Genomic DNA, 19,445 nt, shown 5'->3' with positions numbered 1-19,445 from the left:
AAGGCTGTCGCTGGACGGAGATGGGCAGGCGGAGGCCAGGTCGGGTGGGGGGCCCAAGGAGCAGGGGCAAGGTCGGAGGGGGGAGTTTGGATTTCATTGAGGGGTCTTTCTTCTGAGGCCTGGCAGGATCCAATTTCCATTTTACGGTCACTCCTGCTGCCCAGATGGGAGTAGCGGCAGGGGCTGGAGTGGGAGCACCGCAGGTAGCTGGGGCAGGGGGGCTGGCTGCAGGGAGGGGTGTGGTGACCCCTTGTATTAGAAATCCTTGATGAGAGCCAGGGAAGACTTAAACCGACCACCCTGATTAAGACTCTTATTGAAGACCTGTTTTCATCTTTGAGAAATCAAAGTCTCTAAGATGCTAATCAGAGGTTCTGATCGATAGGGCTCATTCCAGGCCTGGCAGACAGCAAGCTTGCCTGAGCAGCTCTTCTGCAGATGAGCATCAGTCTTCTTTGACTTTTGAAAAACTGGGAGCAGTTTTGAGGACCCCCTTCCTCCCTGACCCCAGGTGGGGAGGCACTGAAGGGAGGGGAAGAGGCGAAAGGTACTCCTTCACAGAGAAGCCTTCCTCCTAAGGGTGTCTGCTTTTTTGGGCCACAGACATGACAAAGGCCAGGGAAGAAGGCTGAAGCATGCTGGGCATCACACTCTGTCTCTGCCCAGGAGGCTGCTGCTGCTGAGTGAAAACCACACAGTAATATGTGTGGGATCCCTGTAAAAACCCTTCGATTTGCAGGTTACTTTTGCCACCTTGCTCATGGAAGGACTGAAATCCCTGGGGTTTAAACACAGACCACTGCAGCGTGGGGAGTGGGGAGTGGGTATCAAACGGCTAGTAAGGCCCAGGGCCAGCATTCAGTGCATCTCTCTCTAGTACCAAAGGCATTCCTTTCACATTGTCTTCTACCTGAGCGAAGCAAGGAAAACTTTGCAGTAGTTTTGAAGACAGAAAAGAAAAGCAGGAGGAGATAGAGAGAGGAAGATCACAAGAGAGGGAACAGCACACCCAGAGGCTTTTAAAATGTGGGACTGGCCTTCCTGGATCCAGACTCCCTCCCACCCTTTCGATTCACCTTCTCTGTGCGGGGTACAGTGATCGTTCTGAACCACACTGTTCTTTCCTTCACCAAGTCCTTCAGGAGCCCCAGCTGCCATCCTCCAATCCTCTCTGTTCCACTCATTTCCTTTTTGTCTTCTTGCTTCAGGGACGTCTCTCTGCCCGGAACATTCCTACCCTCCCGTACACTCCCATACCTGCCACCTGCAGCGGGCTGAGTTCAACCCCTTCAGTGTCACCTTAACTGGAATCGTCAATGTGCCCTTAATGGGAAGTCAATGCGTCGTTGCAGATGTAATCAAGTTCAGATGAGGTCATCCTGGGATAGGGTGGGCCCTAAACCCAAAGGCTGATATCTTCATAAGAGAAAGGAGAGGGAGACTGGGATACAGAGAAGCAGAGGGGTCAGAGGGGAGCAGACCATGTGAACACAGAGGTAGAGACTGGAGTGACGTATCTATGAGCCCAGGGTGGCTCTCAACTACCAGAAGCCAGAAGAAGGTCACAGATTTTTCCACAGAGTCTTCAGGGGGAGCACTGACACCTTGACTTTGAACTGTGAGAAAGTACATTTCTGTTCTCGTTTCAAGCTATTCTGTTTGTTATAACAGCCCCATAAACTCATACACCACCTGACTAGCATGTACCAGCTGATACCCCACACCCAGTGGGGACATTTCCCTGGGCGTCTCCATATTGTGCACTGTCCCCCTCCCCCACCGACCCCATGAACCCCATCTGGACAGATGCTCCCTCCGTGTGCTCCCGCAGCTTTAGAACCATCGGTGACGTACCTGTCTTACTGAGCTCCTTAACTGCTGTGTTTCTGACTCACTCATCTCTGTATCTTTGGTACCCAGCACCAGGCCTGGCCCATGCTAAGCTCTTGGTCTGGTTGAACTAATGAATGAATGAACTGCTCACCACCTTGCAGGAATACCATAGTTCAGCCAAACTCACCAACTTTCCTTGTCAAGTGCGTACCACATGGTGAGAGGAAATGAAATCCTCTGTGCTAAGGAAGATACGTCCTATTTTGCTGGAGGTTCTGACATCTCTTTTTATGGCCCACATACAGCTCCTTGGATCTTCCCACTGAATCTTTGATGCTCTATCACTACCAATGAAACAGGAGCTAGCTGCACTGACCCCGAGCCAGATCTAGCAGCCTCGTCCAAACCCAGGAGACATGGGGAGGATGCAGTCGTGGTCTCACACTGGCTAAGCCCAGCCTGGTAGGTTCTCTGAGTCTAGATACAGATACCAAGAGTCACACATCCAATCAAGAGAGAACCGATGGGAATATGGCATGTCTCTGAGCCTAAGTGTAGCGTGATGAGTTCTACGGTCAACGCATGCACAGAGCAGACCTCTACCTGGGTGGAGGGGGTGAGGCAGGCCCCCTGGAGGAGGTGACAACTGAGCTGAGAGTCTTGTCAGATGCACAAGCTGTGCACAGATGAAGGGGGTGGACGAGGAACGTGGGAAGAAGAGGGAATGCCAGGGAGGGAAGAGAGACAGGGTAAAGACATGGATGGGCTAGAGAGAGAAAAGTATCAGTTCTTTGGGAGGACAGAAGCATGGGGTGCAGGTGGTGGGTTTGGACAAGCATGTCCAATGAGTATGCAGCGTGAGAAACACACAAGGAAGGGAGTTTCTGGAGGATTCTGACTTTAGGGATGAACAGGAAAAGAGAAGCCCATGGAGACTAAGACTAAGAGGTAGAAGGAAAAGCAGGAGAAGGTGCAGCCCTAGAAGCCAAGACAGGGGAGAGTCTCAGAGGGACAGCAATAATGCCCAAGCTGCTGTGGAGAGGGCAAGACATATGTGGCCTCTATAATCTTAGTGACAGTGGTTTCTGTGGTTTCTGTGGTGATGGGGCAGGGCTAGAGGCAGGGGCGGAAGACCAGTGCCCACCAAAGGAGGGGCTGGAGTTGGTCTCAGTGTCCTAAGTCTGGTGTCTGTTTCGCCTTGGGTATAACATGGGTGCTCATGGGGACCAACAAATATACTGCTCAGCCCCTCAGCCCCACTGGTCTCTAGTTCTCTCTCTCTGGCTCCCTGGGGACTATCCTGAGACTCTGCTCTCTCCAGGGCGGGGTCATCAATGCTCAGCTGGTTGCCACCTGCTTCAATCCCAGGGCACCCTGGATGGTGGGGCTGACCCTGTTCTAGGATCTCTAGACACCTTTTCTTGCAGTGTCTCTGTAGGGTCCCACCTTCCTCCAAAATCTCCCGGCAGCAGGTGCCCCAGAGAGGGCACTCCCAACCGGCCCTTGCTCCCCTACCACCCCCTACCAGCCTGCCACGGAAACTCCGCCGGACTTTGCTGGTAAGGGAGTAAGGCTCATGATACTCAGCTTCAATGGCACGAAGAGATTTCCCACCAGAGTCTCAATCTAAAAAGCTAGGGGAACAGTGGATTTTCACTGCAGGTGGCTGTACCTCTCAAGAGCTCTCCCTAGGCAAAACCTGCTTCTGGGATCTGGTCCTCAGTCCCTTCAGTCCCAAGGAAACTAGGACACCTTGGATGCTCTTTGGATTCTGCCAACCCCACCGCTTACAGGGAGCTCATCTGGATCCATCGCACATCAGACAGATACACAAAAGCAAGAATACAATCCACGGCGTCTTGACATGTTGACTTCATTTGATTTCACTTGCAGCCCCAAAATGTGAAAGGGCCTTTGGTCCTCCAGGGCAACCGTGGCCACTCCATGAACACAACGGATGGTGCAGAGGCACAAGTCCTAATGGTGGATCTTTATATCAGGGGAAAATGGCCCGCGAACAGACAGTTGCTGCTGGCGGGGAGAAGGTCGGAAATCACTCCTGCCCTCAAATGAGAAGGAAGCCTAAATTATCCTCAGTGACACTGGCAAATACAATAAGAAAATAATACTTGTTTTATAAAATGTCCCCTTCTGAGCCACGGATCTGCAAACTGACAATTAAACCATGATTATAATAGCAGACAATAATAATTAAAGCATCCTGCCATCCAAAGAGCAAAAATGGAGAAGACAGACCAAAGCCCAAAGCAAGCATTGGTGTCTAGGGCAAAATGAGAGGCTCTTCTTTCCTGGGGCCAGCTGGTATCCAATAGAAAAAAGATTCTTTTGTTACTTCCATGAGGGAGAGAATGAACCTGAGCTTTGGGTCACTGCAGTGGCCAGGGTGATGGTGTTCGGGGAGGCTGGGGAGTGCACAAACGCAGGACTTAGGCTACTGCTGTGTCTTTCAGGTTTCCTCACCAGTGACCTTGGACTGGCTTCCTTCTTGTCATGGGCACCTTGAACATGAAGGCTGTGTGACCGCCTGTCATGGGCCGGAACCGGTCCTGGAGGTGTCAGGGATTTTGTGAGGACAGATGTGCCTTTATTCTTCCCAGAAGAAATGTTGTCCATAAATGAAAGGTTCATGCCTCCTGGAGTGCATAATCCAGAGGGGGAAAAATAGTGGCTATGGAATCAAATACACAGCTTCACATCTTGTTCTGGAATTGCTCATCAGGTGACCTTGTGGAGGCTTGGTTTACTTCTCTGTCGAATGGCGGTAACGGCCCCCATCCAGCAGTGTTGCTGGGAGGATTATTGTAAATGAAATCACATATAAAGTACCTGGCACCAAGCCTGATACATAGTGCAAAAATCAATAAATGGTAAAATCACCTAAAGCAAAGTCTATTTCTGTTCTCTTTATTTTTATTGAAGTGTAACTAATACACAGTGTTATATTCATTTCAGGTGTATGACTTTTTTTCCCCTTTTACTTGACTAAGAAAGATGTGTTAAAGTCCTTCTACGACTGTCAATTTCTTGTATTTATGACAGATTTAACTCTACATTTTCTTGGTCGGTTATTCGTTGTGTAAAGATCCATGACTGTTAGCATTACCACAGCATAGGCACTTTTCCCATGAAATAATTCCCTCTGTTCCTGTGGCTGTTGGCTCTCCTTAGCTTGCTGCTGCATCCTCCAATCTCTGCATCTTCTCCTTTGTGTGTATAAAATCTCCCTCTGCTTCCCTCTTATAAGGATTCATGTGGCTGCATTTAAGGCCCACCCAGAGAATCCAGGAAAATCTCCTCATCTCAAGAGCCTTGATTTAATCACTGCTGCAAAGATTGTTTTTCCAAATAAGCTAATGTTTACAGGCTCCAGTCATTAAAACCTTAAGTCTTTTGGGGTCATCACTCAGCCTACTACAATGTCTTTGCGAGTTTTCAAGAAGCCCCAGTGGCAATTTTCTGTGGCTTTTGTGCATATTAGATCTTGGCTGAATCAATGATTCTTTGGTCTTACAGCACCACTGTTCTTGGCCAATGATGTGAAGGAGGGGAGATTTTAGGAGGATTGGGTTTGGTGTAGGGGTGGTTTCTCATAAATGACCATTTTTATTTGAGAAGGACTGTTTGTGTGCTTACCTGTGTGAGTGTGTTTTGCGAAAAGCTTTCAAGAATCTTTTATTATCCTTGGAACTGATCCATTTTTCATCAAGTTCTATCTAATTCGTTTTGGCTGGAACTCGGTGAGTCTGTTCAATTCACCAAGGACACTTTAGTCCAGTTCCTCCCTCTGTCCCTTCTCAGAGGAGTCTGCTCACAGTTTGTATTTTATTATTATACTCTTCTCCATCTGTGCTGCCTGGTTGGTCCTCTGTCTTCCACACTGGGTAACTTCTCTTTCATTATTTCCGTACCCTTGCACTTCGTCTCTGCAGTCTCAGACAGACCCTCCAGCTTGTCTCTTTCTTCAGTGCTTTTATTTCTTACAAGGCAAGTGCTACTCTTATAGATTTAGCTACTGTGTCATTAGCTTCTTTTCATTCTTTACTCGTGGCTATCAAGGTCACTCTTTCTCAGATCTCCCCTCCTGCATTCCATTATCCATCCTTCTGCTACCGATCATCCCTATTTCTTATATTTAAACGAGAATAGCATACATCTATCCATTTAGATTTTCTTCTGTTTACTATAATACAATCTTTTCAGAATACATCTTCTTACTTCTTTAGGGAAATAATTCCCTTTTTTAAAGAATGGCGTGTGTTATGTGGTATCACAAAAGTTTCTTTTATTTCTTTTTTGCTTGTTTACTTAGTCTTTTGAGAGGGTGAGCTCTCTACTGGTCCAGCGTGGCCAGGAATGCAGGTCTGCATTTCTTTTGTTGAATGAATGGAATCCCCCTCTAAGAAATACTGGAGTCCATTTTTGGGATGGTGAACTCACAGTCAAGGTCACATCTGCTGGCCAATTCGACTATCAAGGGTAGCTCAGATGGGTTATTATTCTTAGATGATTTGAAGTAATTTGTGTTCTGTTTCTAGAGGTGATCCATGAAAACTAAATTGCCAGAGACCACCACCACTCTTACACTGAAATCCAGGGAGTATCCACATCGTCTCCTTCAAAAAACTTCTGAGCTCCTTTTGACGATTTCCCGATTTGTTGAAATCTCAAGTCTGACAAAGGGACGCCCTGCCGTGTATGTGCTTATCTGCTCAGTTCCTGCAGGAGGTCAGCTCTCACAGTGCAAGTACATGGACCTTCTCTGTTTAAGGTTTAACTCGCTGTCACTGCTCAAAAACAAACCTTCTGGAAGCTGCTAAACCTGCGGCCGGGATTCCTGGCAAGAGCTACAAACAGAAGCTTCACTTCTGGTGCCTTCTGCCTCCTCTGGGCCAGCTGCCCACTTGCTGTCTAAGGGAAACGACGCTGACCGCAGTGGGGGATGGTGGCCCTATGATTGATGGGAAACTGCAGGTGGGGACTCTGGGTCTCGGGCACAGCCAGATGTTTTGTCTGGTCCAGGCTCCTCCCAGGAAGACAAGTTCCACTGGGCAGGGGCTCTGGTTCATCAAAACTGCAGGCCTCTATCTCCCGGTAATCCTACAGCTGTGTGACCAACAACCAAGAAGGGAGCTTTCAGGTAACCCTTTGCATTAATCATTAAAAAGCATCCCTACAGTTAAAAATCGATAAACTAGGACCATAAGCCAAACATGAGCATTGGGAGTGGAAATCAAAGCTTCCAGAACAAGTTTTCCCAGCCTCCATGGGCCCCAAATCTCCCTAGAAAAGGCACACCAGGAAGAGACTGTGTCTTCTCCCTTCGCCCCATTCCCCAGTCACACTAGGACTCCAGCCTAGCCAGATCTGGACTCAGAAACAAGCCTCAGTTCTTCTGAATATCACCAGGACCTCTCAGTTATCCTAGACTCCTTCCCTGGTTTCCCAGCCAATTTCTCTGCATTGCCACAGATCTCCTTTTAGAAATGGAGATATCATTACATCACACCAGACGATGGGTTCTTCCAGAAAAAACCCTTCCTCCCTTCCACATGCCTGCAAGGCCCTGACCTCCACCCAGCCTGGTGAGCTCCTACTGTGCTTTCAAATGTAGCTACCATAACCCCTTTTCTCCAGAATACCTTGCCCCCACACCCTGGCACCACCTGGAATTAGGAACCATCCTTGCACGTGCTCTTCGGTTGTGTTTCACACATAACTTCCACTATTGCATTTATCACATCACATTAGAATCTGTAGCAAGCCCTGTAGGATGGTCTGTCTGCACTCTATTTCCAAAAACTCTCATCTATCTCTACTACTGAAACTGTAAAACAAAACAAAATTGATTTCCCACTTTCCCAGCCAGAACTTCATGGCAAGTTCTGACTAATCAGATGTAGGAAGATGCCTGTAAAGATGGTGATTCTCCCCGAATAAATACACAAACCCTCAGCACGGGGAAGCTCTGTGCCTTGGCCTCTCCCCTTTGAGGCTGAAGTGCAGTGGGGTAAGCCGGAGGACAGCGTCCGGGGACAACAGTGGGAGAAGAAAGACGCTGTCCTCCTGAGTGGCTACCCTGGATGGGACTTTCGCATCCTTGTTCCAAGAGAAAAGTGAACCTCCATCTGTTGAAGCCAGCTTTAGTCAGTTTTTCAGCTTCTATTCCTAACTGATAAAATGTCTATCTATAAGACTGAGACTTTCAAGGGAAAAGACTGTTTCTTATTTATATTTATACCCTCAGTACCTGGCAGAACGCCTGGCACTGAGTAAATGCTCCAAGTATTTTAATTGAACTGAATGTGGTTACTGTCTTCAAAATATTCCAATGGCTCCTCATTATACTGAGAAATCCATCTAGAGTTCTTGTCTTGGCACACAGGGTCTTGCAGAGAGCCCTTGTTCCCCACGCAACCTCATCTCCCCCACACTTCCTTGATGTGTCCTCAGCCACATCAAGGAAGCAAGCAGTCTTTCGTGGACAGACCCTACGTTTTGCTCTGTTTGTCCCTTCGCTCCTTCCCCCTCATTTGGAATGTTTGCCTCAATGCCTGCAGGCAGGACTTCTCTCTTTTCTCCATTACTGAACTTGGCTTACACTCACTTACAGTAACTACTTTGTCTTGGAGGGACCTGTTTGTTTGAATATTTTCCTCGTAGAATGTGAGCCCCTGGAAGACAAAGACAGGCCTTAGTCCAATTCTTGTGTTTCCCACTGCACAGTCTCTGATACAGAGGAAGTGTTCAAGGAGTGTTCTGTTAAATGGAACTAAACTGGGGTCAGAATGACAGGCGAGAGAAAAGCCTGGAGCTAAATGGAATGGGTCTGAAGCCCACATCCCTGGGTAACTGTGAGACATTCCCCTTCTGAGCCTCACTGGTGTCATCTGTAAAATGGGGACAGTAATAACCAATCAAGAATGTGGTATACTATATGTGTTTGATAAATGTTAGTAGAGGGGAGGACCAAGAGCAGAAAACTTTGCCTCCCTCTCATCTCCAGTTTTCCTCTGAGCTGGTCCACTGATTATAATAGGGAAAATGCCAGGCCAACATTGGAAACTGAGAAGAGGTCTCACCCACAGGGGATCAAACTTCCATGTTCTACGTCCTGACCACAGAGGAAAGAGTGACATGTAGGGTGCAGCTCACTGTCTGCTCTCCTGCTGTTAGCTGCCAGGACTGGATGAAGTTCACTGGGCAGCCTGTCCCATTCCTGGCACTCAGGGGAAAAGTACCTGCCAAATGCTGCAGATACCCACCATGTTCAAGGGCAGAATCTGACTGCCAGCCCGTTTGTCACACACACCCAAGAAGGGCCCATTTTCCTGCCTGCACCCCACCCAGGGCTGAGTGTTATCTCTGCAACTCCCCACCATCCCTCCTAGGCACTTTTGGCAAGGGATTATCCTTGCCTGGCTCGCTGGGGTGAGGTTGACCACAGAGCCCTCTGATCACCTCCAGTGCTTGGCTGGGTTGGGGGTGGTGGTGAGGAGAGACATCTGCAAGACTTGTCCTGTCTGTGCACCTGGGAAGGGTCTCATGGAGGCCTGTGGACTTTCCCACATCTCATCTTATCTGGCACACCAAGGGGCATCTTGACACCTGCTCCTATCACCTGTGACTCTCAGTGGTGACTTACAGCCTGCTGTGCTTAGGGGATGCCCCATCTGGGTAAAATGAGCAAGCACCGACCCAGCCCCAGGAAGGAGTTCTCATTGCTTGGGAATTTCATGCCAGACACTGTTCTGAATGTTTAGATAGGTTAACTCACATCCTCAGAGCAACCTTAGATCGTAGAGACCATCTTAAATCATCATTTTACAGATAAGAGAACAGAGGCCCAGAGCACCTGTTTAAAGATCTTCCCAAGCTGCACAGCTCATCAGAGTGGTGGGCAATCTGGTGCCAGAGTCCAACTCTGAGCTACAACTTGATCCTGAATGAACAAAACCCATGGGATGGAAAGAGAAGCATCTCCTTAGAGGAAACGAGCTGACAGATCAGACAAAATGGCCCAGCTGCAAAATGCAGTAAATGCAGGAAAAAACAGGAGACTTTGTAAAACAAAACATAAATTGTATTCTCAGGGAGATGCAAGACGATAATACATTGAACAAACAAAAGTAGGCTGTCAAGAGCAATCTGAAAACAAACAAAAAAAAATGGTTTCCTTAAAATAAAAATGAAAACAGAAAATAGAACTACCCTATGACCCAGCAATTGCACTACTGGGTATTTACCCTAAAGATACAAACGCAGTGATCCGAAGGGGCACGTGTACCCGAATGTTTATAGCAGCAATGTCTACAATAGCCAAACTATGGAAAGAACCTAGATGTCCATCAACAGATGAATGGATAAAGAAGATGTGGTATATATACACAATGGAATACTATGCAGCCATCAAAAGAAATGAAATCTTGCCATTTGTGACGACGTGGATGGAACTAGAGGGTATCATGCTTAGTGAAATAAGTCATTCGGAGAAAGACAACTATCATATGATCTCCCTGATATGAGGACATGGAGAAGCAACATGGGGGGTTAGGGGGATAGGAGAAGAATAAATGAAACAAGATGGGATTGGGAGGGAGACAAACCATAAATGACTCTTAATCTCAGAAAACAAACTGGGGGTTGCTGGGGGGAGGTGGGGTTGGGAGAGGGGGAGGGGGTTATGGACATTGGGGAGGGTATGTGCTATCGTGAGTGCTGTGAAGTGTGTAAACCTGGCAATTCACAGACCTGTACCCCTGGGGATAAAAATACATTATATGTTTATAAAAAAAAAAATTGGAAGGGGAGGCAAACCATAAGAGACTACGGACTCTGTTTTGAAGGGTCAGGGGTGGGAGGTTGGGGGAACAGGTGGTGGGTAATAGGGAGGGCACGTTTTGCATGGAGCACTGGGTGTTGTGCAAAAACAATGAATACTGTTACGCTGAAAAAATAAATAAATTAAAAAGTTAAGCACTGATATTCTAAAAAAAAAAAATAAAAAAAAATGAAAACAACAAGATTTCCAAAATAAAGGAGAACAAGATAAATGCTGTTGAAAACAGAATTAATGAAAAACACAAGATCCCTGGCAGAATTTAAAAAAAAAAAAGGATTAACAGGTGGTGGGTAATAGGGAGGGCACGTATTGCATGGAGCACTGGGTGTTGTGCAAAAACAATGAATACTGTTACGCTGAAAAAATAAATAAAATGGAAAAAAAAGTGGCATATAAATAAATAGATAGATAGATAGCTATAATGGAATATTACTCAGTCATCAAAAAGAATGAAATCTTGCCATTTGCTAAAACATGGGTGGAACACCAGTCAGTCCAAGAAAGACAAATACCATAATATTTTCATTCATATGTGGGATTTAAGAAACAAAACAAAGATCATAGGGGAGGAGAAGGAAAAATAAAATTAGATTAAAAACAGGAAGGAAGGCAAACTGTAAGAGACTCAACTATAGAGAACAAATTGAGGGTTGCTGGAGGGGAGCTAAAGGGATGAGGTAATTGGGTGGTGGACATTAAGGAGGACATGGTGATGTTATGAGCACTGGGTGTTATATATAACTGATGAATCATTAAAGAATCACCATATAATCAAGGAATTTCACTTCTGTGCATACACCCCCCCCAAAAAAAAAAAATTGAAAGCAGGATCTTGAAGAGCTATTTGTGCACTCATATTCATAACAGCATTATTCACAATAGCCAAAAGCAACTTAAGTATTCATCCATAGATGAATGGATAAACAAATGCGTGTTTATATACAATGGCATGTTATTCAACCTTAAAAAGGAAGGAAATTCCTTTGCTACATAGGTGAAATTTGAAGATATCATGTTAAGTGAAATAAACCAGTTGCAAAAACAAAAACAAAAACAAATGGTGTATGATTCAACTTATATGAGATACCTACAGTAGTCAAATTTATAGAAACAGAAAGTAGAAGTTGCTAGCAGTTGGGAGGCAGGGAGAATGAGGGGCTATTGTTTAATATGTATGAGTTTCAGTTTGCAAGATGAAGAGTTCTGAGATGGATGGTGGTAATGGTTGTTCAATAATGTAAATGTACTTAATACCACTGAATGGTGTGCTTAAAAATGGTTAAATGATAAATTTTATGTTATGTGTATTTTGCCACAATTAAAAAAATAAAAAACAATCAATTAAAAAAATAATATGGAGAAGGAAGTTGAGGGAAATTGGAAGGGGAGGCAAACCATAAGAGACTATGGACTCTGAAAGACAACCTGAGGGTTTTGAAGGGGCCGGGGTGGGAGGTTGGGGGAACAGGTGGTGGGTAGTAGGGAGGGCACGTATTGCATGGAGCACTGGGTGTTGTGCAAAAACAATGAATACTGTTTTGCTGAAAAAATAAATTAATTAATTAAAAAAAAGGATTAAAAAAACCTCTCAAATCACTGGGGGTTAAACAGCTAATTAAATCAAATCAGCTAACAACAGCAAGAGTTAAAAATGAAAGAAAGCAACAAAGAAGCATCGCCTGTTTCGGTTGAAAAAAGGCATAACATGTTCGATGAAAAAGAAATATACAAAACCCTGTGCTCTTCTCAATTTCTTCAAATATACACGGAACGTGAAGAAGACAAAAATTCAAAGGTAAAGAGGGCACAGTGTGATAAAAATAACAAAGATCATACGAAATATATACAGTCAATTAGTACATTTAAAAAATTTAAATCTAAACTGAAACGAGAGACCATTTAAAATTCAACCTAACTGAGCACTCCATAAGGAAAAAAACAAAAAACAAAAAACAACTCCCCCAAAGAAAAATATACTAAGAACTGGAAGCAGCAAAGACAATTAGATATCATTTTGTCCGTCAAACTGATAGACACTGACAGGGTTGACAGCAGCTCATGATTCCGTGTGGGGAGCCAGGCTTTTGGTGGATGTATAAATTGCTGCAGTCACGAGAAGGAAATCAAGGTCATATATTAAAATTTGCCTTCTAAGAATATATCCTAAGGAAATAATTGGACAACAGTTCAAAGGTTCACGTATAAGGCTGTTCACTGGAGTGAGAAACTGAAAATATTTACTTTATTAATAGGGGAGTGGAAAAATAAATGATAGTTGTGCCTTCAACAGAAGCCTCTGTCGCCATCAAACAGGATGAGGCTGGTCTATATATTGACATCATAATATGATGATAGAGGATTAAACAGTACATCAAAAGCAGGCCACTAAGCCATGCGTAGAGATGATCTTGTTTTAGAAACCGTGTTTACCGCAACAGCTTGATGTATATATCGCCATACAAAATATCTAGAAGAGCAAGCGGAACCAACAGCTCTCAACGGTTATCTTCTGTGACGTGTGCGGAGGAGACCAGAGTAAGATTAAGGGGACTTATGATCTCTACGGATTTCTTTATTTTTTGCATTTTGAGTTTTTTATTTTTTTAAAAGATTTTATTTATTTATTTGACAGACAAAGATCACAAGTAGGCAGAGAGGCAGGCAGAAAGAGAGGGGGAAGCAGGCTCCCTAACAAGCAGAGAGCCTGATGTGGGGCTCGATCCCAGGACCCTGAGACCATGACCTGAGCCAAAGGCAGAGGCGTAACCCACTGAGCCACCCAGGTGCCCCCATTATGAGTTTTTTAAAACAGGTGTATTTTTTTTTAAAATATAGAAACATTCTATAAAGATATTCCCAATTAAAAAATAATAATTACATCTTACTCTGAATAAGGACTCAAACACAAAAGGGGCTTTACGTGTTTGTCTTAATTAGGTCTAATCATGAATTCCCTTAACTTTGCTGGGGACCACAGGGGAGGAGGAGGAGAGAGAAACAGGGAAGGAGGGAGAAAGAGGGAGAGAGAGGAGAGAGAACAAGCATGAGCACAGATGTGTGTGTGGACACTGTGCACACTATCTGGGAGCATCAGCTGGCCTGGGGGACTGAAAGAGAAAGGGAAAGGCGTCCTGTGGCTCGTCCCATCCCAGGAGTTTTGTTGTTCATTCAGGATCTAGTTGTAGCCCAGCGTAGCTGGAAGTCCCCTCTGCTCCCTTGGCATCAGCTCCCTGAGGTTGCAAGGCTGCCAGAGGGAGGGCGGAAGCTACCTTCACCTTCTCCCTACTGTTCCCTGTCGTGGAGACCTTGCACACACATTCAGTCCCACTACTTTATTGTCCTCACTGTGTCACCCTGCAGAGGATGGTTGGTGACTCTGTCTCCATCTTCTCTTCCTGAGTGCCATGAAGAGATCCTCCTGGCTACCCCACGCTCACCATTCCCGTGAATGACAGCGGTCCTCAGCCCTGCCCAGAAATTCCATCATTGATTCCTTGTGCTCGCCTGTCAGCTGCTCCTAGATCCCTCTGTGCTCCTCTGGCCCTTGTTCTAAACCTTCCCTCCTGAGGATGAGGCAGTCTCGGGAAGGCTAACGTTGCTCAGTCGTGGATGAGCGAATCTGCTTTAGAAAGTGCTTGCCCGAGGATTTACAACTAGAGCACCATGAGGTCCACAATGGACTCTTGAGTGATTCAGTAAAAAAGGATATAAGAGAGAATGCATACATGGCAAAATATTCATAATGGCCGGGTCTAGGTGGGAGGTGTGCAGGTGCTCGTGGGCTGTTCTTTCAACGTTTCTGTGTATGTTACATACTGTGTGCTATGCAGAAAAACCTAGGGAAACAGAAGAAACCACACTTTTCCTGTCCACTGAGGAGAGTGAGACCATCTGGTGTGACCACTTCAGAGTTTCCTGAATTCATCCCTTCTTCTCTACTCCTCCTGCCCCTTCCCGGGTTCTGGCTCCTCATCCCAACCACGATCTGGCACAGCCTCCTCCCTGGGCTCCTCGCCCCAGGCTACCCCATTCTCCACGAGGTTGCCAGGATGGGTCCAGACCCAGTGTCTCAGGCCCCAAGTCCTCAACCCTGACCAGGCTACTAAATCACAGCTCATGCTCTGGGCCTGGGGCCTGACCACACCCAGTCACTTCCCTTCCCAGCAGGCTTCCTCCCTGGCTACCCGGCAACTTCCTCTCCATCCTTCAGCTCTTGTGTCCCCTTTTCCAGGAGAGCATCTCTGGTCTCCTGTCCTGCCTTTTGCTCCGCACCCCTCCCTACTCCTCCGTCTCCCTGTGCATATGCACATGTCACCCCTTTGCCAGTCTGGGTGTCCGGGTCTTGATCACGTATGTGACACCAGCACCTCGCCCAGACAATGCCATGGGATAAACAGACAGGTGGTTGTTACAAGAATCAGCGAATGAGTGAGTGAGAGATGCTCCAAGGTAGAGAAGGAGGAAAGCCTCCTGATTTGCATATAGGCACATTACTGTGAAAGAGTCATTATACTCCTAATTCCGTCATTGCTCATTTAACACTTACTGCGGGACTATCATGGATCTGCTAGTCATATAACTCCCTTTTGGACCCAAGTCCTGCTTGCTTCATTTATTCATTCATTCATCCATCACTGGACACTTTGTGGGGCCAGGTGCTAGGGGCACCGTGCTGAGAGCTGGGAGACTTGCAGAAATGAATCGGGCAGAGACCATGGCTCTAGCCAGACAGGTAAGGCAGGAGCTCAAAGAGAGGATGAAAGTGATCAATGTCATAAGGGAAATGCAGGTCATGGGCAAAGGGAGTTCAGATGAGGGGGACAGACTCCTAGGAGTCCAAGAGAGGGGACCAGAAGACTTCCTGGGTGAGCTGACACACGCACTTGACTTTGAGGGGTGTGGAATTTCAGACATAAGCCTCTGAAGGGAGGAGGGTATTGCAGGGAAGGCAAGTGGAAACAGAGACACAGAGTGAGGCCATGAGCCTGGATATGCACAGGAGCCACCAGTCGCTTGGCTTTGCTGGAGTGCCCCTGGAGAGAAAGGGTGGGAAATGAGGTTGGGCAGATAGGTTGAGGTCATGAGGACCTTGAAAACCAGGATATATTTAGCTTCTGTGAACTTGGGTGTCATGGAAGATTTCTAATTAGCAGGTGAGCTTGTCAGGTGTGCTTCCAGAAGCTTATTCCAACAGAAATGTGCAGGATGAATTTGTATATTTAACTTGTCCCCCTAATAGTGCACAACCCCTAAGAGTGCTGCTGACCTCATTTTGCACAGGGCTTAGCTCAAAAACGTGCACAGAGCAAGCACTCAATGCATTTCTTTAACTGTAATTGAACTGAGTCTAAGGACCTGTGTACATCAGCAAATACACAAATGTCTTTGTCTCTTCCAACAATGTATCCATTCTGTCAATTCCTTTTAACTGAAAACTCTCTAGGGCATAATCTTCTCTAGCTACACTTCTCCTTGCCTTGGCTCCCCACTATTGCAAATCCTCCACATTTCATTCCTGGGTCATTGCAGTAGACTCCTGACCATTTTTTTTTTTTTTTCACTTGAGCTCTCTCCACTGTAAATGACCCTGATGGGAATGACCCTGCTCAAGAACTACCACGGCTCCCTCTTGGCTGCTGGCATTCACAGTCCTCCATGACCACACCGTGCTTCACCCTCTCTACCTCCCTTTCCTTGTTCACATGCCTCCCCCTCTCCAGCCAGACTCTGTCTCCTCTCCAATTGCCTTTTGATCCTCCTTCTAGACCTCTGCTCATCCTGCCACCCCAACCTACTCCTTTCCTCACAGCTCCTCTGAACCACAGCTCAAGCAAGGCCCAGCTTTGCCAGCAGTGTGAATAACACGAAGATTCAGATAAACTTGGTTCACATCCAGCTTTCTGTGGGACTCCCTGTGCGAACTGAGACACACTATGCATTCCCTTGGGATTCTCATCTATTAAATGGGACTGAGAACAATGTCTATTTGTTACTGGGACTTACTATTAGTAAAGAACCGATAAGAGGATAGACATGCCAGGCTCTGGGCTGGGTGAATGGTGATGTTCCTTTCTTCTCTGACTTTTTGGAACTCCCATAAATAATTCCTGCTTGTCAGATGCTTGTATGGAAGGAAGTTATATTTTGAGGGAGTATGTATGCAGTATCAGACACTGCTGGGATTTTGTAATTACTCCCTCTGCAACTCTCAAACACCAGCATTTCTGCCCTCACTTTACAGATGAGGAAACTCAGACTGAGAAGAGGAAATAATCTGGGATCATACCGCTCTGAGCTGACACTATTATACGAGAAATAACCACAGAAGCGTTCCTAGATACTTACTATGTTCCCAGTACGATGTTGGGTGCCTTGCACACGCTGTCCCATTTAAGTCTTTCCCCCCAGATGCTGCTACTATAATAGCAAATAAGGGCTGTGCCCAAGTCCTGCAAACAGCAGGTGGCAGGGCTGGGATTCCTGCTGGAGTCCCTATGACCTCCAGCTCTGCCCTCAACTACTCTGCCGTGACTGTGCCATTGAGGCCAGAGAGTTGTCTGAACTTGGACAGCAGCCCTGTGAGGCTGAGACTGGCCTCTCCATGTTTTTCACAGGCCCCAGTCTGAGCCTGGGGTCACAGCGACCACTGCTGATCACAAGGGCCTCCCGGTGAGGTGGACAGGGTCAGCCATTAGCGAGGGGCCCAGTGATGATGCTGGTGATGACTATCCCGAATGGCGAGCAACGGGGACTTTGCCAGCCGTACACTTACCCGATGGTGCAACCAGCATCAGCCTCGATGGTCCAGATGCAGTTGAGATTGTGTTCGTAGGGAGCCGGATACCCGGGTGACAGCACCTGTCCCTCCACCTCTCCTTTCACTGTCCCTCCACACTCAGCTGAAAGAAATCCCAAAAAAGTGAGCTTTATGGGGTGGCCTGCACGGCCAGCAGGGACTCAGTGTCTCCTCCTGCCAGTATGCCCAAGTTCCCTCCATAGAAAGGCCCCTGGATGCAACTTGTATTCACAATCTACAAAGAACCCCTACAACTTAATCATGAAAAGATAAACAGCCCGATTAAACAACGGGCAAAGCATCTGAACAGTCATTTCCTCAAAGAGGGTATGCAAATGGCCAGCAAGCACATGAAAAGCTGCTCAACATCATTAGCCGTCAGGGAAATGCAAACGAAAACCACAGTGAGATGTGCCTCATGTCCACAAGGGTGGCTGCGATCAAAAAGCCAGACAGGGCAAGTGTCGGCGAGGATGTGGGGGAACTGGGATCTGCACACATTTGTTGGTAGGAAGGCAACACAGGGCAGTTGCTTTGGGAAACAGTTTCATAGTTCCTTAAAAGGTGGCACATCGTCACCGTAGGACCCTGCAATTCCACCAGCAGGCACAGACCTAGGAAAATGAAAGCATACATTCACACAAAAATGCTCACAGCAGCCTGATGCATAACAGCCCAAAGATGGAAACAACCTAAATGTCCATCAGCCGATGGATGGACAGACAAGTATGCTGTAATCTGTATGATGGAAGAGTATTTGATCATAAAAAAGGAGGAAGGACTGCTACCCGCTGTAACAGGAATGGACTTGAAAACACGATGCTAAGTTAAAGAAGCCAGGCTCCAAAGGCCACATATTCTATGATTTGGTGTGTATAAAATGTCCAAAACAGAATAATCTGTAGAGTCAGAAAGTACAGTGGAGGGTGCCAGGACCTGGAGGGGGTGGGCAGGTGGGAGGGACTGCTAATGGGTGCAGGGCTTCTTTTGGACAGAGAAGATGTTCAAAAATCTGATTGTGGTGATGGTTGCAAATAGACTAAAAAGCACTAAATGGTACACTTTAAAAGGATATGAATTGTATCTCAATAAGGCCACTTCTAAAAAGGACCCTGGGTAGAGGGCTGACAGCTTACTCTGGGCCTAAGCTCCTTGAAGCCTCCCTGGTCGTGTGCAGACACTTGCACCTGTGCCTTCAGCCACGGGGCTTGGGCAAGGTACCACGAATACGGAGGCCAGCAAGACGCTGCATCCTTCCTCGTGAGAGCTAATGTTCTAGGACAGGAGACAGCCACTGTGGGCCCAACAGAGGCACATTGGTGGTAGACGACAGCTTAGAGAAGTGGCTACTTCCCCTCGCATGGGGGCAGGGGGAGTGGTGAAGGAGGAACAGGAGTGGATTGGGCTGGCTGGGTGGCAGGGGTGGTGCTGGGGGCACAGCAGGAGAGAGGAGAAAGGGCAAATGTCCTGGCGTTTGGCAACAGCGTGGCAGACAGGGGCCAGGGGAGGAGATCGGGGTGGGAGACAGGGCTGTGAAGTTGGCCCAGTGACAGACATCCAAGGGAACTGTGCATGAGGCTAGTGTCTATGTACTCTGTTGGGGAAGAACTGGTCACCTTACATGCTAGTGAACTTTACATGTTAGGAAGTGCCCTCTGGGAGCAGCCTAATGGGCACGAGGGGTGGAACTGGAGGTAGGGAACCAGTGCAGAGGTCTACACTCCCCACTGGAGCACCTAGTCACCCAGGTCAGAAGCTGGTGATCTTCTGGCCTTCTTTCTCCCCACATCGGATCTGCCTCCAAGACCCAGCCCCTGAACCTCTGGGGCGTCTGTCACATCAGCGCCCTACGGCTCCATTGCTAGAGCCCTGTCCTAGGCCTCGGCCATCTCTGGGGTTGCACAATTGCCCACTCTCCCCCCCAAGTGGTGCCACCAGATGGATCTTTCTAGAATG

General features: G+C 46.9%; 1 protein-coding gene across 1 annotated transcript in view; it reads right to left on the bottom strand.

The window, feature by feature from the left end:
* LOC123926444 (CUB and sushi domain-containing protein 2-like) overlaps positions 1-19,445 on the bottom strand; it is a 596,474-nt gene that overhangs the window by 140,307 nt on the left and 436,722 nt on the right. The window contains exon 25 of the mRNA XM_045980312.1: positions 17,466-17,592. Within this exon, the coding sequence (XP_045836268.1) occupies positions 17,466-17,592 (127 nt within the window). The remainder of the gene's footprint in view (positions 1-17,465; positions 17,593-19,445) is intronic.

This window comes from Meles meles, chromosome 1, assembly GCF_922984935.1.
Source record: "Meles meles chromosome 1, mMelMel3.1 paternal haplotype, whole genome shotgun sequence".
NCBI lineage: Eukaryota > Metazoa > Chordata > Mammalia > Carnivora > Mustelidae > Meles > Meles meles.
Note: the sequence above shows the minus strand (reverse complement) of the source record. Positions and strands in the feature narration are given on the sequence as shown.